This window comes from Rutidosis leptorrhynchoides, chromosome 4 (assembly GCF_046630445.1).
Source record: "Rutidosis leptorrhynchoides isolate AG116_Rl617_1_P2 chromosome 4, CSIRO_AGI_Rlap_v1, whole genome shotgun sequence".
NCBI classification, from domain to species: domain Eukaryota; kingdom Viridiplantae; phylum Streptophyta; class Magnoliopsida; order Asterales; family Asteraceae; genus Rutidosis; species Rutidosis leptorrhynchoides.
This window is the reverse complement of record NC_092336.1, coordinates 620,289,678-620,308,353: the sequence shown is the minus strand read 5'-3', so window position 1 is coordinate 620,308,353 and position 18,676 is coordinate 620,289,678. Positions and strand designations below refer to the sequence as shown.

The 18,676-nt window shown below is 33.8% G+C and overlaps 1 protein-coding gene and 1 pseudogene across 1 annotated transcript; both read left to right on the top strand.

Annotated features, from left to right (window-relative positions):
• Nucleotides 1-9,678: 9,678 nt before the first annotated feature.
• Nucleotides 9,679-10,554, top strand: LOC139904123 (stress-response A/B barrel domain-containing protein UP3-like). Its single transcript, XM_071886053.1, has one exon. It carries the CDS (start codon nucleotides 9,693-9,695, stop codon nucleotides 10,470-10,472), a length of 780 nt encoding a protein of 259 aa, XP_071742154.1. The 5' UTR covers nucleotides 9,679-9,692; the 3' UTR covers nucleotides 10,473-10,554.
• A 1,354-nt stretch (nucleotides 10,555-11,908) lies between these two features.
• On the top strand, nucleotides 11,909-15,635 carry LOC139843067 (uncharacterized; annotated as a pseudogene).
• Nucleotides 15,636-18,676: the final 3,041 nt, after the last annotated feature.

Here is an 18,676-nt window from a genome sequence, read left to right as displayed (position 1 = left end):
ATTAGTAATGTTCGCTTCTCACCAAAGTGAGAACAAGAACATCGGGCTACAACTATTAAACAAAACGTTCCCACAAGTGACGGAGTCGGTAATTGGGGTAAGAAATGTGGTTTTTAGATTGTTACGGGACTGTTGGACATTACGTAACCCTCGTCCCTTTGACGACGTTACAACACGCTGTCTTATCAACGGCCATAACGGTTATGTTCCACAAGACCAAGGATGGGAAGTAATCCTAGTAAAACCAGAATGCATGACTTGTTTCTGGACGTATGAATTACGTGTATTTATTGCCTTTGCTGAACGACTTGTGTACTAGCTAGAATTATCATCACAACCATCTTGTATTTAATTTATTGTGTGCTATATTTCATACTATATGTAAAATAAGCGGTATTGTAAGTTTGTAAAATATTGTGAAAAAGTTTGAACGCGAAATATTATTATAATCAGTTTTTCATATAGAATTGTAGTAGTTGAATTGTATATTAGCTACTAAGTATGAACTTAACGGGTAGGTACTACCCGAATTTAAACTTATAAAACGCTAATATGAAGAAAAAGCTTTTATAAATGAGTTCATATTATGCTACGAAATACTATTAACTACTCTTAATATTCTGTATGATTAACTTGTTCCATTTGACTATTTTGAAGGAAATGGCACCGACTACTCGACACACCGTGAATATGAATGAAGAGGAATTCCGTACTTTTCTAGCTTCAAACATAGCCGCAGTACAGGCTGCGCTACATACCAACAATAACCTTGGATCTAGCAGTACAGGAAATCGTGTAGGATGCACCTACAAAGAATTCACTGCCTGCAAACCTTTGGAATTTGATGGAACCGAAGGACCGATCGGATTGAAACGGTGGACCGAGAAGGTCGAATCGGTGTTTGCCATAAGTAAGTGTACTGAAGAGGACAAAGTGAAGTACGCTACGCATACCTTCACAGGTTCTGCGTTAACATGGTGGAATACCTATCTAGAGCAAGTGGGACAAGACGATGCGTACGCACTACCGTGGTCAGCATTCAAGCACTTGATGAACGAGAAGTACCGTCCCAGAACCGAGGTCAATAAGCTCAAGACAGAACTTAGAGGGTTACGAACCCAAGGATTTGATATTACCACGTACGAAAGACGATTCACAGAATTGTGCCTATTGTGTCCGGGAGCGTTCGAAGATGAGGAAGAGAAGATCGACGCGTTTGTGAAAGGATTACCGGAAAGAATCCAAGAAGATATAAGTTCACACGAGCCCGCCTCCATACAACAGGCATGTAGAATGGCTCACAAACTAGTGAACCAGATTGAAGAAAGAATTAAAGAACAGACTGCTGAAGAGGCCAATGTGAAGCAAGTCAAAAGAAAGTGGGAGGAAAACGGTGATAAGAATCACCAATACAACAACAACAATAATCGCAACAATTATCCCAACAATCGCAACATCAATCGTAACTACAACAAACGGCCCAACAACAACAACAACAACAACAACAACAACAACAACAACAACAACAGCAACTACAACAATCATCCCAACAACAATAATAATCGCAACAACAACAACAATCAGAAGCAGCTATGCCAAAGGTGTGAAAAGTATCACTCGGGGTTCTGCACCAAATTTTGCAATAAGTGTAAAAGAAATGGTCATAGCGCGGCGAAGTGTGAGGTCTACGGACCAGGGGTTAATAGAACGAAAGGAACAAATGGTGTCGGAACGAGTAATGGCGGAGCAAGTAGTGTCGGAGCAAGTTATGCCAATGTAGTTTGTTATAAATGTGGAAAACCGGGCCACATTATTAGAAATTGCCCGAACCAGGAGAACACGAATGGACAAGGCCGCGGAAGAGTTTTCAATATTAATGCGACAGAGGCACAGGAAGACCCGGAGCTTGTTACGGGTACGTTTCTTATTGACAATAAATCTGCTTACATTTTATTTGATTCGGGTGCGGATAGAAGCTATATGAGTAGAGATTTTTTTGCTAAATTAAGTTGTCCATTGACGCCTTTGGATAGTAAATTTTTACTCGAATTAGCAAATGGTAAATTAATTTCAGCAGATAATATATGTCGGAATCGAGAAATTAAACTGGTTAGCGAAACATTTAAGATTGACTTGATACCAGTAGAGTTAGGGAATTTTGATGTGATAATCGGTATGGACTGGTTGAAAGAAGTGAAAGCAGAGATTATTTGTTACAAAAATGCAATTCGCATTATACGAGAAAAAGGAAAACCCTTAATGGTGTACGGAGAAAAGGGCAACACGAAGCTACATCTTATTAGTAATTTGAAGGCACAAAAACTAATAAGAAAAGGTTGCTATGATGTTCTAGCACACGTCGAGAAAGTACAAACTGAAGAAAAGAGCATCAATGATGTTCCCATTGCAAAAGAATTTTCCGATGTATTTCCGAAAGAATTACCGGGATTACCCCCACATCGATCCGTTGAATTTCAAATAGATCTTGTACCAGGAGCTGCACCAATAGCTCGTGCTCCTTACAGACTCGTACCCAGCGAGATGAAAGAACTGCAAAGCCAATTACAAGAACTATTAGAGCGTGGTTTCATTCGACCAAGCACATCACCTTGGGGAGCTCCTGTTTTGTTTGTCAAGAAGAAAGATGGTACATTCAGGTTGTGTATCGACTACCGAGAGTTGAACAAACTTACCATCAAGAACCGCTACCCACTACCGAGAATCGACGACTTATTTGATCAACTACAAGGCTCGTCTGTTTATTCAAAGATTGACTTACGTTCCGGGTATCATCAAATGCGGGTGAAAGAAGATGATATTCCAAAGACTGCTTTCAGAACACGTTACGGTCATTACGAGTTTATGGTCATGCCGTTTGGTTTAACTAATGCACCAGCTGTGTTCATGGACCTTATGAACCGAGTGTGTGGACCATACCTTGACAAGTTTGTCATTGTTTTCATTGATGACATACTTATTTACTCAAAGAATGACCAAGAACACGGTGAACATTTGAGAAAGGTGTTAGAAGTATTGAGAAAGGAAGAATTGTACGCTAAGTTTTCAAAGTGTGCATTTTGGTTGGAAGAAGTTCAATTCCTCGGTCACATAGTGAACAAAGAAGGTATTAAGGTGGATCCAGCAAAGATAGAAACTGTTGAAAAGTGGGAAACCCCGAAAACTCCGAAACACATACGCCAGTTTTTAGGACTAGCTGGTTACTACAGAAGGTTCATCCAAGACTTTTCCAGAATAGCAAAACCCTTGACTGCATTAACGCATAAAGGGAAGAAATTTGAATGGAAGGATGAACAAGAGAAAGCGTTTCAGTTATTGAAGAAAAAGCTAACTACGGCACCTATATTATCATTGCCTGAAGGGAATGATGATTTTGTGATTTATTGTGATGCATCAAAGCAAGGTCTCGGTTGTGTATTAATGCAACGAACGAAGGTGGTTGCTTATGCGTCTAGACAATTGAAGATTCACGAGCAAAATTATACGACGCATGATTTGGAATTAGGCGCCGTTGTTTTTGCATTAAAGACTTGGAGGCACTACTTATATGGGGTCAAAAGTATTATATATACCGACCACAAAAGTCTTCAACACATATTTAATCAGAAACAACTGAATATGAGGCAGCGTAGGTGGATTGAATTGTTGAATGATTACGACTTTGAGATTCGTTACCACCCGGGGAAGGCAAATGTGGTAGCCGATGCCTTAAGCAGGAAGGACAGAGAACCCATTCGAGTAAAATCTATGAATATAATGATTCATAATAACTTTACTACTCAAATAAAGGAGGCGCAACAAGGAGTTTTAAAAGAGGGAAATTTAAAGGATGAAATACCCAAAGGATCGGAGAAGCATCTTAATATTCGGGAAGATGGAACCCGGTATAGAGCTGAAAGGATTTGGGTACCAAAATTTGGAGATATGAGAGAAATGGTACTTAGAGAAGCTCATAAAACCAGATACTCAATACATCCTGGAACGGGGAAGATGTACAAGGATCTCAAGAAACATTTTTGGTGGCCGGGTATGAAAGCCGATGTTGCTAAATACGTAGGAGAATGTTTGACGTGTTCTAAGGTCAAAGCTGAGCATCAGAAACCATCAGGTCTACTTCAACAACCCGAAATCCCGGAATGGAAATGGGAAAACATTACCATGGATTTCATCACTAAATTGCCTAGGACTGCAAGTGGTTTTGATACTATTTGGGTAATAGTTGATCGTCTCACCAAATCAGCACACTTCCTGCCAATAAGAGAAGATGACAAGATGAAGAAGTTAGCACGACTGTATTTGAAGGAAGTCATCTCCAGACATGGAATACCAATCTCTATTATCTCTGATAGGGATGGCAGATTTATTTCAAGATTCTGGCAGACATTACAGCAAGCATTAGGAACTCGTCTAGACATGAGTACTGCCTATCATCCACAAACTGATGGGCAGAGTGAAAGGACGATACAAACGCTTGAAGACATGCTACGAGCATGTGTTATTGATTTCGGAAATAGTTGGGATCGACATCTACCGTTAGCAGAATTTTCCTACAACAACAGCTACCATTCAAGCATTGAGATGGCGCCATTTGAAGCACTTTATGGTAGAAAGTGCAGGTCTCCGATTTGTTGGAGTGAAGTGGGGGATAGACAGATTACGGGTCCGGAGATTATACAAGAAACTACCGAGAAGATCATCCAAATTCAACAACGGTTGAAAACCGCCCAAAGTCGACAAAAGAGCTACGCTGACATTAAAAGAAAAGATATAGAATTTGAAATTGGAGAGATGGTCATGCTTAAAGTTGCACCTTGGAAAGGCGTTGTTCGATTTGGTAAACGAGGGAAATTAAATCCAAGGTATATTGGACCATTCAAGATTATTGATCGTGTCGGACCAGTAGCTTAACGACTTGAGTTACCTCAACAACTCGCGGCTGTACATAACACTTTCCACGTCTCAAATTTGAAGAAATCTTTTGCTAAAGAAGATCTCACTATTCCATTAGATGAAATCCAAATCAACGAAAAACTTCAATTCATCGAAGAACCCGTCGAAATAATGGATCGTGAGGTTAAAAGACTTAAGCAAAACAAGATACCAATTGTTAAGGTTCGATGGAATGCTCGTAGAGGACCCGAGTTCACCTGGGAGCGTAAAGATCAGATGAAGAAGAAATACCCGCATCTATTTCCAGAAGATTCGTCAACACCTTCAACAGCTTAAAATTTCGGGACGAAATTTATTTAACGGGTAGGTACTGTAGTGACCCGAACTTTTCCATGTTTATATATATTAATTGAGATTGATATTTACATGATTAAATGTTTCCAACATGTTAAGCAATCAAACTTGTTAAGACTTGATTAATTGAAATATGTTTCATATAGACAATTGACCACCCAAGTTGACCGGTGATTCACGAACGTTAAAACTTGTAAAAACTATATGATGACATATATATGGATATATATATATATATAGTTAACATGATACTATGATAAGTAAACATATCATTAAGTATATTAACAATGAACTACATATGTAAAAACAAGACTACTAACTTAATGATTTTTAAACGAGACATATATGTAACGATTATCGTTGTAAAGACATTTAATGTATATATATCATATTAAGAGATATTCATACATGATAATATCATGATAATATAATAATTTAAAATCTCATTTGATATTATAAACATTGGGTTAACAACATTTAACAAGATCGTTAACCTAAAGGTTTCAAAACAACACTTACATGTAACGACTAACGATGACTTAACGACTCAGTTAAAATGTATATACATGTAGTGTTTTAATATGTATTTATACACTTTTGAAAGACTTCAATACACTTATCAAAATACTTCTACTTAACAAAAATGCTTACAATTACATCCTCGTTCAGTTTCATCAACAATTCTACTCGTATGCACCTGTATTCGTACTCGTACAATACACAGCTTTTAGATGTATGAACTATTGGTATATACACTCCAATGATCAGCTCTTAGAAGCCCATGTGAGTCACCTAACACATGTGGGAACCATCATTTGGCAACTAGCATGAAATATCTCATAAAATTACAAAAATATGAGTAATCATTCATGACTTATTTACATGAAAACAAAATTACATATCCTTTATATCTAATCCATACACCAACGACCAAAAACACCTACAAACACTTTCATTCTTCAATTTTCTTCATCTAATTGATCTCTATCAAGTTCTATCTTCAAGTTCTAAGTGTTCTTCATAAATTCCAAAAGTTCTAGTTTCATAAAATCAAGAATACTTTCAAGTTTGCTAGCTCACTTCCAATCTTGTAAGGTGATCATCCAACCTCAAGAAATCTTTGTTTCTTACAGTAGGTTATCATTCTAATACAAGGTAATAATCATATTCAAACTTTGGTTCAATTTCTATAACTATAACAATCTTATTTCAAGTGATGATCTTACTTGAACTTGTTTTCGTGTCATGATTCTGCTTCAAGAACTTCGAGCCATCCAAGGATCCATTGAAGCTAGATCCATTTTTCTCTTTTCCAGTAGGTTTATCCAAGGAACTTAAGGTAGTAATGATGTTCATAACATCATTCGATTCATACATATAAAGCTATCTTATTCGAAGGTTTAAACTTGTAATCACTAGAACATAGTTTAGTTAATTCTAAACTTGTTCGCAAACAAAAGTTAATCCTTCTAACTTGACTTTTAAAATCAACTAAACACATGTTCTATATCTATATGATATGCTAACTTAATGATTTAAAACCTGGAAACACGAAAAACACCGTAAAACCGGATTTACGCCGTCGTAGTAACACCGCGGGCTGTTTTGGGTTAGTTAATTAAAAACTATGATAAACTTTGATTTAAAAGTTGTTATTCTGAGAAAATGATTTTTATTATGAACATGAAGCTATATCCAAAAATTATGGTTAAACTCAAAGTGGAAGTATGTTTTCTAAAATGGTCATCTAGACGTCGTTCTTTCGACTGAAATGACTACCTTTACAAAAACGACTTGTAACTTATTTTTCTGACTATAAACCTATACTTTTTCTGTTTAGATTCATAAAATAGAGTTCAATATGAAACCATAGCAATTTGATTCACTCAAAACGGATTTAAAATGAAGAAGTTATGGGTAAAACAAGATTGGATAATTTTTCTCATTTTAGCTACGTGAAAATTGGTAACAAATCTATTCCAACCATAACTTAATCAACTTATATTGTATATTATGTAATCTTGAGATACCATAGACACGTATACAATGTTTCGACCTATCATGTCGACACATCTATATATATTTCGGAACAACCATAGACACTCTATATGTGAATGTTGGAGTTAGCTATACAGGGTTGAGGTTGATTCCAAAATATATATAGTTTGAGTTGTGATCAATACTGAGATACGTATACACTGGGTCGTGGATTGATTCAAGATAATATTTATCAATTTATTTCTGTACATCTAACTGTGGACAACTAGTTGTAGGTTACTAACGAGGACAGCTGACTTAATAAACTTAAAACATCAAAATATATTAAAAGTGTTGTAAATATATTTTGAACATACTTTGATATATATATGTATATATTGTTATAGGTTCGTGAATCAACCAGTGGCCAAGTCTTACTTCCCGACGAAGTAAAAATCTGTGAAAGTGAGTTATAGTCCCACTTTTAAAATCTAATATTTTTGGGATGAGAATACATGCAGGTTTTATAAATGATTTACAAAATAGACACAAGTACGTGAAACTACATTCTATGGTTGAATTATCGAAATCGAATATGCCCCTTTTTATTAAGTCTGGTAATCTAAGAATTAGGGAACAGACACCCTAATTGACGCGAATCCTAAAGATAGATCTATCGGGCCCAACAAGCCCCATCCAAAGTACCGGATGCTTTAGTACTTCGAAATTTATATCATATCCGAAGGGTGTCCCGGAATGATGGGGATATTCTTATATATGCATCTTGTTAATGTCGGTTACCAGGTGTTCACCATATGAATAATTTTTATCTCTATGTATGGGATGTGTATTGAAATATGAAATCTTGTGGTCTATTATTATGATTTGATATATATATAGGTTAAACCTATAACTCACCAACATTTTTGTTGACGTTTTAAGCATGTTTATTCTCAGGTGATTATTAAGAGCTTCCGCTGTCGCATACTTAAATAAGGACGAGATTTGGAGTCCATGCTTGTATGATATTGTGTAAAAACTGCATTCAAGAAACTTATTTTGTTGTAACATATTTGTATTGTAAACCATTATGTAATGGTCGTGTGTAAACATGTTATTTTAGATTATCATTATTTGATAATCTACGTAAAGCTTTTTAAACCTTTATTGATGAAATAAAGGTTATGGTTTGTTTTAAAATGAATGCAGTCTTTGAAAAACGTCTCATGTAGAGGTCAAATCTCGCAACGAAATCAATTAATATGGAACGTTTTTAATCAATAAGAACGGGACATTTCAAACCCTGCATTGTTCAATATCGTCATATGTATTTTTACTACAAAATACAGTATGGTGAGTTTCATTTGCTCCCTTTTTAAATGCTTTTGTAGTATATATTTTTGGGACTGAGAATACATGCGCTGTTTTTATAAATGTTTTACGAAATAGACACAAGTACTTGAAACTACATTCTATGGTTGGATTACTATACCGAATATTGCCCCTTCAAGTCTGGTAGCCTAAGAATTAGGGAAATGGCCCCTAATTGACGCGAATCCTAAAGATAGATCTATGGGCCTAACAAACCCCATTCTGGAATTTGGAATGCTTTAGTACTTCGATTTAAATGGCGATTGCGACTGCCAATATTAATGGCATACTTGCGAGTATGCGGGGGATATTCTATATGCATTATGTTAATGTCGGTTACCAGGTGTTCATCATACGAATGATTTTTATACACTTGCGAGTGTAATGTTATTTATGAAAAATGAAATCTTGTGATCTATTAAAATGATGAAAATGATTGATTATGATAAACTAATGAACTCACCAACCTTTTGGTTGACACTTTAAAGCATGTTTATTCTCAGGTATGAAAGAAATCTTCCGCTGTGCATTTGCTCATTTTAGAGATATTACTTGGAGTCATTCATGACATATTTCAAAAGACGTTGCATTCGAGTCGTTGAGTTCATCAAGATTATTACTAAGTCAATTTTAGTTGGATATATTATGAAATGGCATGCATGCCGTCAACTTTCGGTGTAAAGAAAGTTTGTCTTTTAAAAACGAATGCAATGTTTGTAAAATGTATCATATAGAGGTCAAGTGCCTCGCGATGTAACCAAATGTAATGTATTCGTCCAGATGGATTGGGACGGGTCGTTATAATACATTGAAAACCGAACCCCCGACGCGAAGCGAGGGTTCAACAACTAGTTTGAACAATTTCTCATAGAAAAAGGTATGGTGTATGCATAACAAGTGTAAATAGCAAGGGCTTTTGTTAAATGAGCTGATGATTTTAGTGGGCCGAAAATCTCAAATTTTAAGTTGGGCTTCATTACAGTAAAAGCCCACCAATAACGATCGTTGTCAAAACTGTTGGAGTACATCACTGCATCACAATCACATTACATTTTCTGATTTCAGTTATGTTGTCCACAAAAATGCTAAGTGCTCCAGCACGCACACGATTACTTCCATCAATTTCTCTCTTACCTTCCCAACCTATCATCTTCCGTCGCCTCAACCGTCTCATCCACCGTCGCAACCATCAAACGCCGATCAGAATGTCTGCTCAACAACAAATCGTGGAACACGTAGTGCTCTTCAAAGTGAAACCTGATGTTGACTCTAGCAAAGTCGATGCAATGGTCAACGGACTCAACGGATTGACCTCACTCGATCTCACTGTCCACCTCTCCGCCGGACATCTCCTCCGGTCACGGTCATCGTCGTTGACCTTCACTCACATGCTTCACAGTCGTTACAGGTCAAAGGACGATCTCCGGGAGTACGCCGCTCATCCGGAGCACGTGCGTGTCGTGACGGAGAATATAAAACCGATTATTGACGATATTATGGCTGTTGATTGGATATCTAATGATGCCAGTGTACCGCCTAAGCCAGGGTCGGCGATGAGAGTAACATTTTTGAAATTGAAGGAGAATTTGGGGGAAAATGAGAAAACTAGGGTTTTGGAAGTGATTGGAGGAATTAAAAATCAGTTTAAATCAATTGAAGAGTTAAGTGTTGGTGAGAATTTTTCTCATGATAGAGCCAAGGGGTATACGATTGCTTCAATTGCTGTGTTGCCGGGGCCTGCTGAGCTGGAGGCATTGGATTCAAATACTGAGCTGGTAAAGTTGGAAAAGGAGAAAGTGAAGGATTTACTAGACAGTGTTTTGGTTGTTGATTATGTGAATCCACCTCTACAAATGGCTTAACTTCTAATTAATGCTTGCTTGGTCCAGGTTCTTCATACATTTAATTTGGCTAGTTTGTTGTTTAATCCTTGGCAGTAGCATAATAATTTATTCACGTTTGAACGTCAATGTACTGTTTTATTGGGAATGATTTCCATCTCTTTTAATGAAGTTTTCTTTCGTGTTTACCTACTTGTATGATCCCAATATACAAATGCTGGTTTGTTTAAGTTGGTATTGAAGTTGAATATATACTACTAGGTATTTTATAGGTGAATAATATGGATCAGGACCTTTGTATCCTCATGTAACAAAACAAGTTCACTTTCTGCAAAAGGATATATACCACATTACCACTTGCTAGATTGTGAATTATTGAGGAGTAAAACTTGTATACATGCCACCTTAAAAATAAATGCAATAGATGAAATCAAAAAAGACTTGTTTTTTAATTTCCAACAGATGAAATCAAAAAAGACTTATTTATTAAATTCCAATAGATGAAATCAAAGCAACTATTTAACTAAATTACATAATACTATATAGTCATGACAGAAGTGGGAGAGTTAGTTATTCGTTTTTGTTATACTGGTTATATATATATATATATATATATATATATATATATATATATATATATATATATATATATATATATATATATATATATACTGATTTATAGGCAGTTAGGTACAATATTCAAGTATATGGAAGGCTAGATACATCAACATTTTTGATGTAATAAAACTGCTTTGTAATTGTAAATATATTTTGTTGAAATAACATTCCTTTAACATTGTACAAAAGTTGATCATCTACTAGCTTCTTTGTACAAAAGTTATACTTTTACTAGTTGTCTATGAGTTATGTTGCATCATGAGAAGTTAGATGTCCTGAAATGGAGACATCCATTACGACAATTATCAAAATATATGTAATCAATTAATCTTAATCTTATTTATTGCATTTAAATTTCTATCCACCACCATCAAAGGAAACAAACAAAAGAGGCTTAGCTCATCCAAATTGTGAAAATAAATAAATAAATAGATATAACTTGCTATATCATCTCAGCTGCAGTTGATGTAAAGCAAGCAAATGGAGCAATATTGGTTGCTGCAGGGACATATAATATAATGTATTGATCATGCAAACTCATTAAATTAAGAATTTACCATCTTAAAAAAGCATATAGCGCGATTGCTATTGGCTTATGGCATATTCATCTAATTTAAAATATACAAGAACACCTCATATGCAATAGTTTTTTATTACAAGTTGTTAGAACATTATATCATTGAAAGTCAACCGGACTAATTCACTGCTCTTGCACCTGATTGATTCCAATTGATTTATGTAAATTCTTTCTAATTTATTTATCACAAACTGTTTTAAGAATTTGATTTTGTTCTGGAAATACTCTGAAGCGTTCCTTCATTAGGGCTGTCAAACTGTAGATGAGGCGAGCTTTTGTTGATTCTTATGGGCCAATTCAGTTGGTTATATATCATTATGGATATAGCATACCCGTGTATAATAAAAGTTTCAGTAAATCTGCTTACAAATTGGATACCTGTAAATGTGGTTGGCTGTCATATACGTTTTCAAGAACTATGTCATCTGATGCTGTTGAAATGAACTCTAAAGGTTCTGTAATTATATGTATATCGAATCTACTATTTCTATGATTAATCTGCTATTTTGAATATGTGGTTAATGGTGAATATAAGTATTCTATGTATAACTGAAGTGGAAACAGCAGGGCCTCTTGTGGAGTATGAGCGACGTATCAAGACTGGTGCTCTTAAAGATGGCGATGATTGCCAGGTAATTATGTACATGTTTAATTATTTATAAAATGTTTAAAACATATATATATTCACAATAAAAGAAAATAAAATAATCTGTCATATCTTATAAAATAGACTTAAGACTGAAACTACAACATAACCTTGATTGAAGGGCTTCTCAAATACAGCTAGGCTAAAGGCTCTTCGGTTATAAGGCAACATATTTGATCCGTCTTTTTAGTTATTTTCATCTTACATTGTTTTATTACTATGGTGTTTCAGAAGGACACGTTAAGAAAAATTCAAAGACTCTATGATGAGCTTGTCGAGTCATCTGATAATTGTCATCTCGATCGTTATTCTGATTCTGGAAAGTCTAGGAGGTAAATATGGTTACCGCTCTCATCATATTAAGAAGTCACATATTGACTTTTCATTGAATTCAAAAGATAATGTTTCTTATCTATTGTGGTAATTATGTGTGTTGGGAGTAGTAGTAGTTAAAAGTAATAACTATGTGTGTAATTAGGTGGTTATGGTCGCGTCTCATGCCACAATCCACAGTCTCAGCGGTGAAAGGACTTTATCTCTACGGAGGAGTTGGCACCGGAAAAACCATGTTAATGGATTTATTTTATGATCAATTGTGAGAAATTAACTTTCATTGTCAAGGCATTTAAATTGTAAATTTTGTATTGAAATATTATAAACATACGATCATGTTGCTTATCAGGCCTTGCAATTGGAGGAAAAAAAGAATTCATTTTCATGACTTTATGTTGAATGTTCACATCAGCTTGCATGTAAGTTGCTTCCTTCAAATTTCACTGCTGATGTAAACTGTTCCATAACAGTTACATTGTTATCTTTATGAGCTTTAGATATCATTCATGTATACTTTAATAATGTGTGTGACTGTGTGTATTTTATGATGCAGACACAATGGTGTGTCTGATCCCCTTCAAGTTGTTGCAAGAGAGATATCCGATGAATCTGTTTTATTATGCTTAGATGAGTTCATGGTAGTATATTTAGATCGAATCCTATCATCATATTTTGTTTTGATATATAATTACATACTGAACTTTGTGAATCTCTGCCTTATGATATTAACAGGTTCATGATATATCTGTTGCTTTGATACTAAACCGATTATTTGGCCATCTTTTCAGTAACGGTGCTGTAAGTGATTAACACTATTTACATTTTCCTTGTTACATTAATGTTCGAATAAATAATTATTTTTTATTGTTTGTGCAAGTATAGATACTTGTTGCTACATCAAACCGTGCACCAGAAGATCTTTACAAACGTGGACTGCAACGAGATCTTTTTCTACCATTTGTTTCCTCACTGAAGGTTGGGTGAATTTCTTCGTTCGTTTTTTAATATCAATAAAATTCAATTGTTACCATGATCTTGTTTATGGATGTAGGAAAGATGCATAATACATGAAATTGGTTCATCCATAGATTATAGGAGAGAACCACGGTAATATGCTAACTCTTTCCACTTTACAAAGACTAATCATGATTTGAAGTTGATTTTTTTAAATGCAGGCTGAAGAAGGTGTCTATTCTGTAAAGATTTACTCGTCCGATTTCCTTATGCAAAAGTTCAAAGAATTAGTTGGGCAACATAATGCTCATCCCCAAGAGGTGGAAGTTGTTATGGGCAGAAAGTTACAGGTGTGTCCATGTGAAATTGATGGTGATAGAGGGGGCAAAATAGGTGGGTTGGGTGATTCGGCCAATTTTCTTGTTTCTTTATGCAAGTTTTATGTAGTGGCTGCTAACTTTTTTCAACCAAATATATTCTTGATTCGGCCAATAAATTGTTATATGTGGAATGCATATCATTTGATAGTATTTAGCAAGTAAATTTCCTTTATAATGTGATTTGGCTAGGTACCTTTGGGTGCAAATGGATGTGCATATTTTACATTTGAGGAACTTTGTGACAAACCTCTTGGTAACGCCGACTATAATGGATTATGTAGTAAGTATCTCATTAAATTGAGGTTTTATAATTCATCTATTTTCGTTTAATAGGGTAAGCTTTATGTGTGAATAGTTAGTGCATCATTATGAGGCTCAGTTATGTGTTTGCAAACATGAGGTACAGTATGACTTTTTGTGGTCAAGCAGACTGTTCTTCACTTGCTAAGTATTCTCTAGATACTAACAAACTTTTGATTTTTGAAGCCCTTTTTAGAGTTTTGATAATACTAAAAGTTGGGAAAAACTTCGATGATAAACTAGTTTAAACATCCATTTGATTGTACAGTTATGACCTTAAAAGTCAAACTCTACCTCTTTTCTGTTTGGAAGGAAGTTAAATTTTCTATTTAAATTCCAAGAAATGATTTCTACCAGTCTTCATTTTGTCAGTCCTAAATGATATATATACAATGTGTCCCTGCTTACTTGAAGCAACGAGAAATAAGATCAATAAAACTATGAATGAAATTTAATATTACTATCTACGACAGAGAGCTTTCATACGTTGGCTTTAAATGGTGTGCCAATATTCGGACTCTACAACAGGACTGCAGCCTATCGGTTCGTCTCTCTAGTTGATGTTAGTCTTATGCTCTGTTTTAAGCACAGGTCCTTGACTTCCCATATTCTAATAGGTCAGGGTAACACGGGTAGGATCAAAACATGTAATGCTTTGGTTCTAGTCGAAGCAAGTTGGGCTGGGCTGACAAAAAAAATTAACTTTTTTCCAAATCTTCTGTTCATGTTATATAAATAACTAGTGTATAACATATAATCACACGATTATTTAATTTCAATGATAGTTGAGTTTCTTTTTTCCCTGATTTTAGGAGGTTTTATGCATTCTGGGTAACTTCCACCCATTCTACAGGCTCATTTTAGAGAGAAAACATAAATGGGTTGAAATTGCTACTTTGTAATGATAATGCTACACACACAGGTGATGTATGAAAATAAAACGAGGTTGATGTGTACTGCCAAGGGTACTCCTTTCCAACTTTTTGAAAGGATTGTGACCATCTCTGATGCTCAAAGTAGTACATCTAGAACCTCCTCAAGGTCGATGAAGAATGACGATTATGAGATTTGTGTTGACAACCAGCTGGCCTTTGTGAAAGATCGCACTATTAGCAGGTATATATTGTTTTGATTTCAAACTATTGGTTTGAACTTGAAGCCTCCAATTTAGTACACTATTGAAACACTGTTCGACTGTTGAGGTCAAACAAAACCAGTAACATTTTCAATACTTACTATTATGCTATAAAATGTAGATTTGTATAAAATACAGGTTGACAGAGATGAACAGCAGCGAGTATCTTGATCAACATGCAAAAATGATTGTAGACAAGGACTTCAAACTCAAGGGTCATGTGGTAACAACACTAACATGAAAACAAGTCTGTCAATAGGTGGTTCCGTTAACAATTTTTCATCATTATAATCCTTTTGAGGAACTATGTCATGCTGTAATTTGCAAGAGTCGTCTTGTGACTATTTTGATGTAAAACAAAAAAAAATGGAAACAGCTTTGTTGTTCTCCTAGTTTAGTACATAAGCAATTGAATGCATCATTTTTTGTTTACTTGAAAACATAAGATCTTGATATGAAACCACCTTTTGCTGTGCAAATTTGGATTACTTGCAAAGGTTTTTGCAGATAATTAATCAGAAAATATATATCAATGACCAGACTTTTCTAAAAATAAACTCACAAAGAGTTGATACATAAGTACAAAACGTATTCTTCTCAACCACAATCACAACACCACCAAATGAGTCGATAATTAACGCAAATAGCATTTGTTTTTTGTCACACCCCCAAAATGGACTAGGGGTAATTGTGACCAATCATATCATAACACAGTTGTATAAGCGAAAACGACTCTAAATGAGACGTTTTATTTATTAAATAAACAGCGGAAGCATTATTCAAAGTTTTACATCATAAGAGTACAGTAAATGGAAAATGTCTTAAACAAAATGATAAATATGAATGATGGACTCCATGCAAGTAGCAAAGCATACATCAATCATCTAGTAGCAAGTAGCAGCTAGCTTAATCATCACCTGAGACAAAACACGCTTAAAGTGTCAACCAAAAAGGTTGAGTGAAATTCATAGGTTTATAAATAATATCCAAAGTTTTAGACCACAAGATTTAGTTTAAAGTTGATTGATATAGAAATATCAATCTAAAAGTGTTGCTGCATTTTGTAATATCGCTACTAAACAAGTTTACCCTATGACACCTTGTACTGTCAGTGTCGTGGAATCATTATTATGTAACCAAAGACCAACGGTCGAATGGTTAGAGACGTTACTCTCAATAGGCCTACTCACAATAATTAAGTTTGCATTTAAACGTAGCAATTGACGATATTACGGTAGGGATTTAGCATGAATCAAAGCATGACAGCATAGTTAACAATTTAGTACTTGTGTCTAAGTGTAAAACAGTTATAAAGCAAGCATGTGTCTCACCCTAAAAGTTGTAAAACAGTTATGAAACAGTAAAAAGTGGGGCTATGAAGTTCACCTTAGTAGCACAAAAGAGTATTCCACGAAAGAATTGAACGGAAGGACGTGACCGAGATCTCAACCTAGAGATAGAACGTATGATCAGACATTGCCTAACAGACAATAGTATATAGTATTATATTGATAGTAATGGTTCACTAAAGAATTTCCATTTTTGGAAGGTTACTATTTATGAAAAGTTTCCACTTATAGTAATTTTCCAATTTTAGAAAGTTCGGGTTAATCTTTAGCAAGACGTTGTATAACTTTACTCAAACTTCGTTGCTTTCAAATAAGTCAGGAATGACCAGATGTAACCGGGGGCCCAGGATTCTTGACCAGAATCTAAGTAATGGCATTCGAGATCCACAAGCTTACCCATAAATGGCAACCTAGACATCATTCAGTTACGACCGTGAGTAGCGATGGAGTTCACATGAATTATACATTATCTTTGATTAACCTTCACTTTAGGTGTATACACACAACGAATTATTAATGTACTTAATAATTATATATGTGATAATATAACCTAAGTTTTATTTAATATTTAGTTATTATACCTTAGTATGTCTTATATATATTAAATATAATTACCTTTAAATAAATACCTAAATTACTTCAAAAATAATAGTGTTTTATTAATCGAACATTATTCAAAAATGTCTAAATAATAAATTAAATATCTAAAAATTACATACATAATTTTTATAGTCTTAGTTAATCATATAGATTAGTAGAAAAATTTAATAAAACGTTTTTATTATATTTTTGTATTTATTTTTGTTTTTACCCTTAATGTATTCACAAAACAATTTTAATTCTACATAATTACTAAATAAACCCAAATAATTATTTTTATAATTTTTATAGGTTTCTATCAGTCTAATAACCTGTAGAAAAATATTTAAAAAAATATATTTTTATTATTTTATATTTATTCTTAATTTACCTTCGAATTACATAATAATAGAGTTTAATTATAAAATAAATACCAATTCGACCCAAGTAATTATTTTTATAATTTTTTCAGATCTATATAAGTTTTAAAAACTCAGAAAAAAATTATATATATTTTATTTTTAGTTAAAAGTATTTATTACGAATTTTACATTACTTTTACGTTTAAACACTACATAATTCGTATTTAATTATAAATAATATTCCATAAATTATCAAAATTATTTTTATGCATCATAACACTTATAATACTAATTATAACATATAAACATAATTAATTTCGAATTTTACAAAGAATATACAATAAATATAAATATAAATGACAATATTGAAAAAATTTAATAAAAATAGAAAGTACCTCAAATTTTCTTCAAGGTTTTGAGAGAATAACTTAAGTTTTGTGTTTGGCAAGAAAAAATGAATGAGGAGCCATGTATTTATAGGTAAAAAATGGTTGGTGAAAAGAAAAAAAATAATAAAATAAAGGTGCCAATTTTGACAAAATAATAAAAACATGTTAAAAATGTTTTTAATAAGTTTTTGTTTTTGAAAATATTTAGTCAAAATTCATGGGCTCATTATTTAATTTATTAAAAAATCTTATTTCTTTTTATTTTTATTTTTTTATAAGCTAAAAATATATATAATGATTAAAATAACTTATCATTTAATTAATAATTATGTTACATATAGTTTTAAATATAATACGCATTAATATTAACTAAAGTTATTTTATATAATTAGTGTAAACTTTAGTTAACAGAACGTGTCAACTAAAAATAAATATTTGATCAACGTCAAATTTATTTATATATTACGTATGGATAACAACCCTATAGTCAAATTAGTCAATTCAAGTATGGAAATATGAGGGTTGTTATAGTACCTACCCGTTAAAAGAAATTTCGTCCCGAAATTTAGTTGTTGCCATTAATCGGTGTTGTTCGTACATAGA

Bases quoted from the DNA above. Each gene is read 5' to 3' on its own strand.
- LOC139904123 (XM_071886053.1), top strand. From the start codon at position 9,693: ATGCTAAGTGCTCCAGCACGCACACGATTACTTCCATCAATTTCTCTC.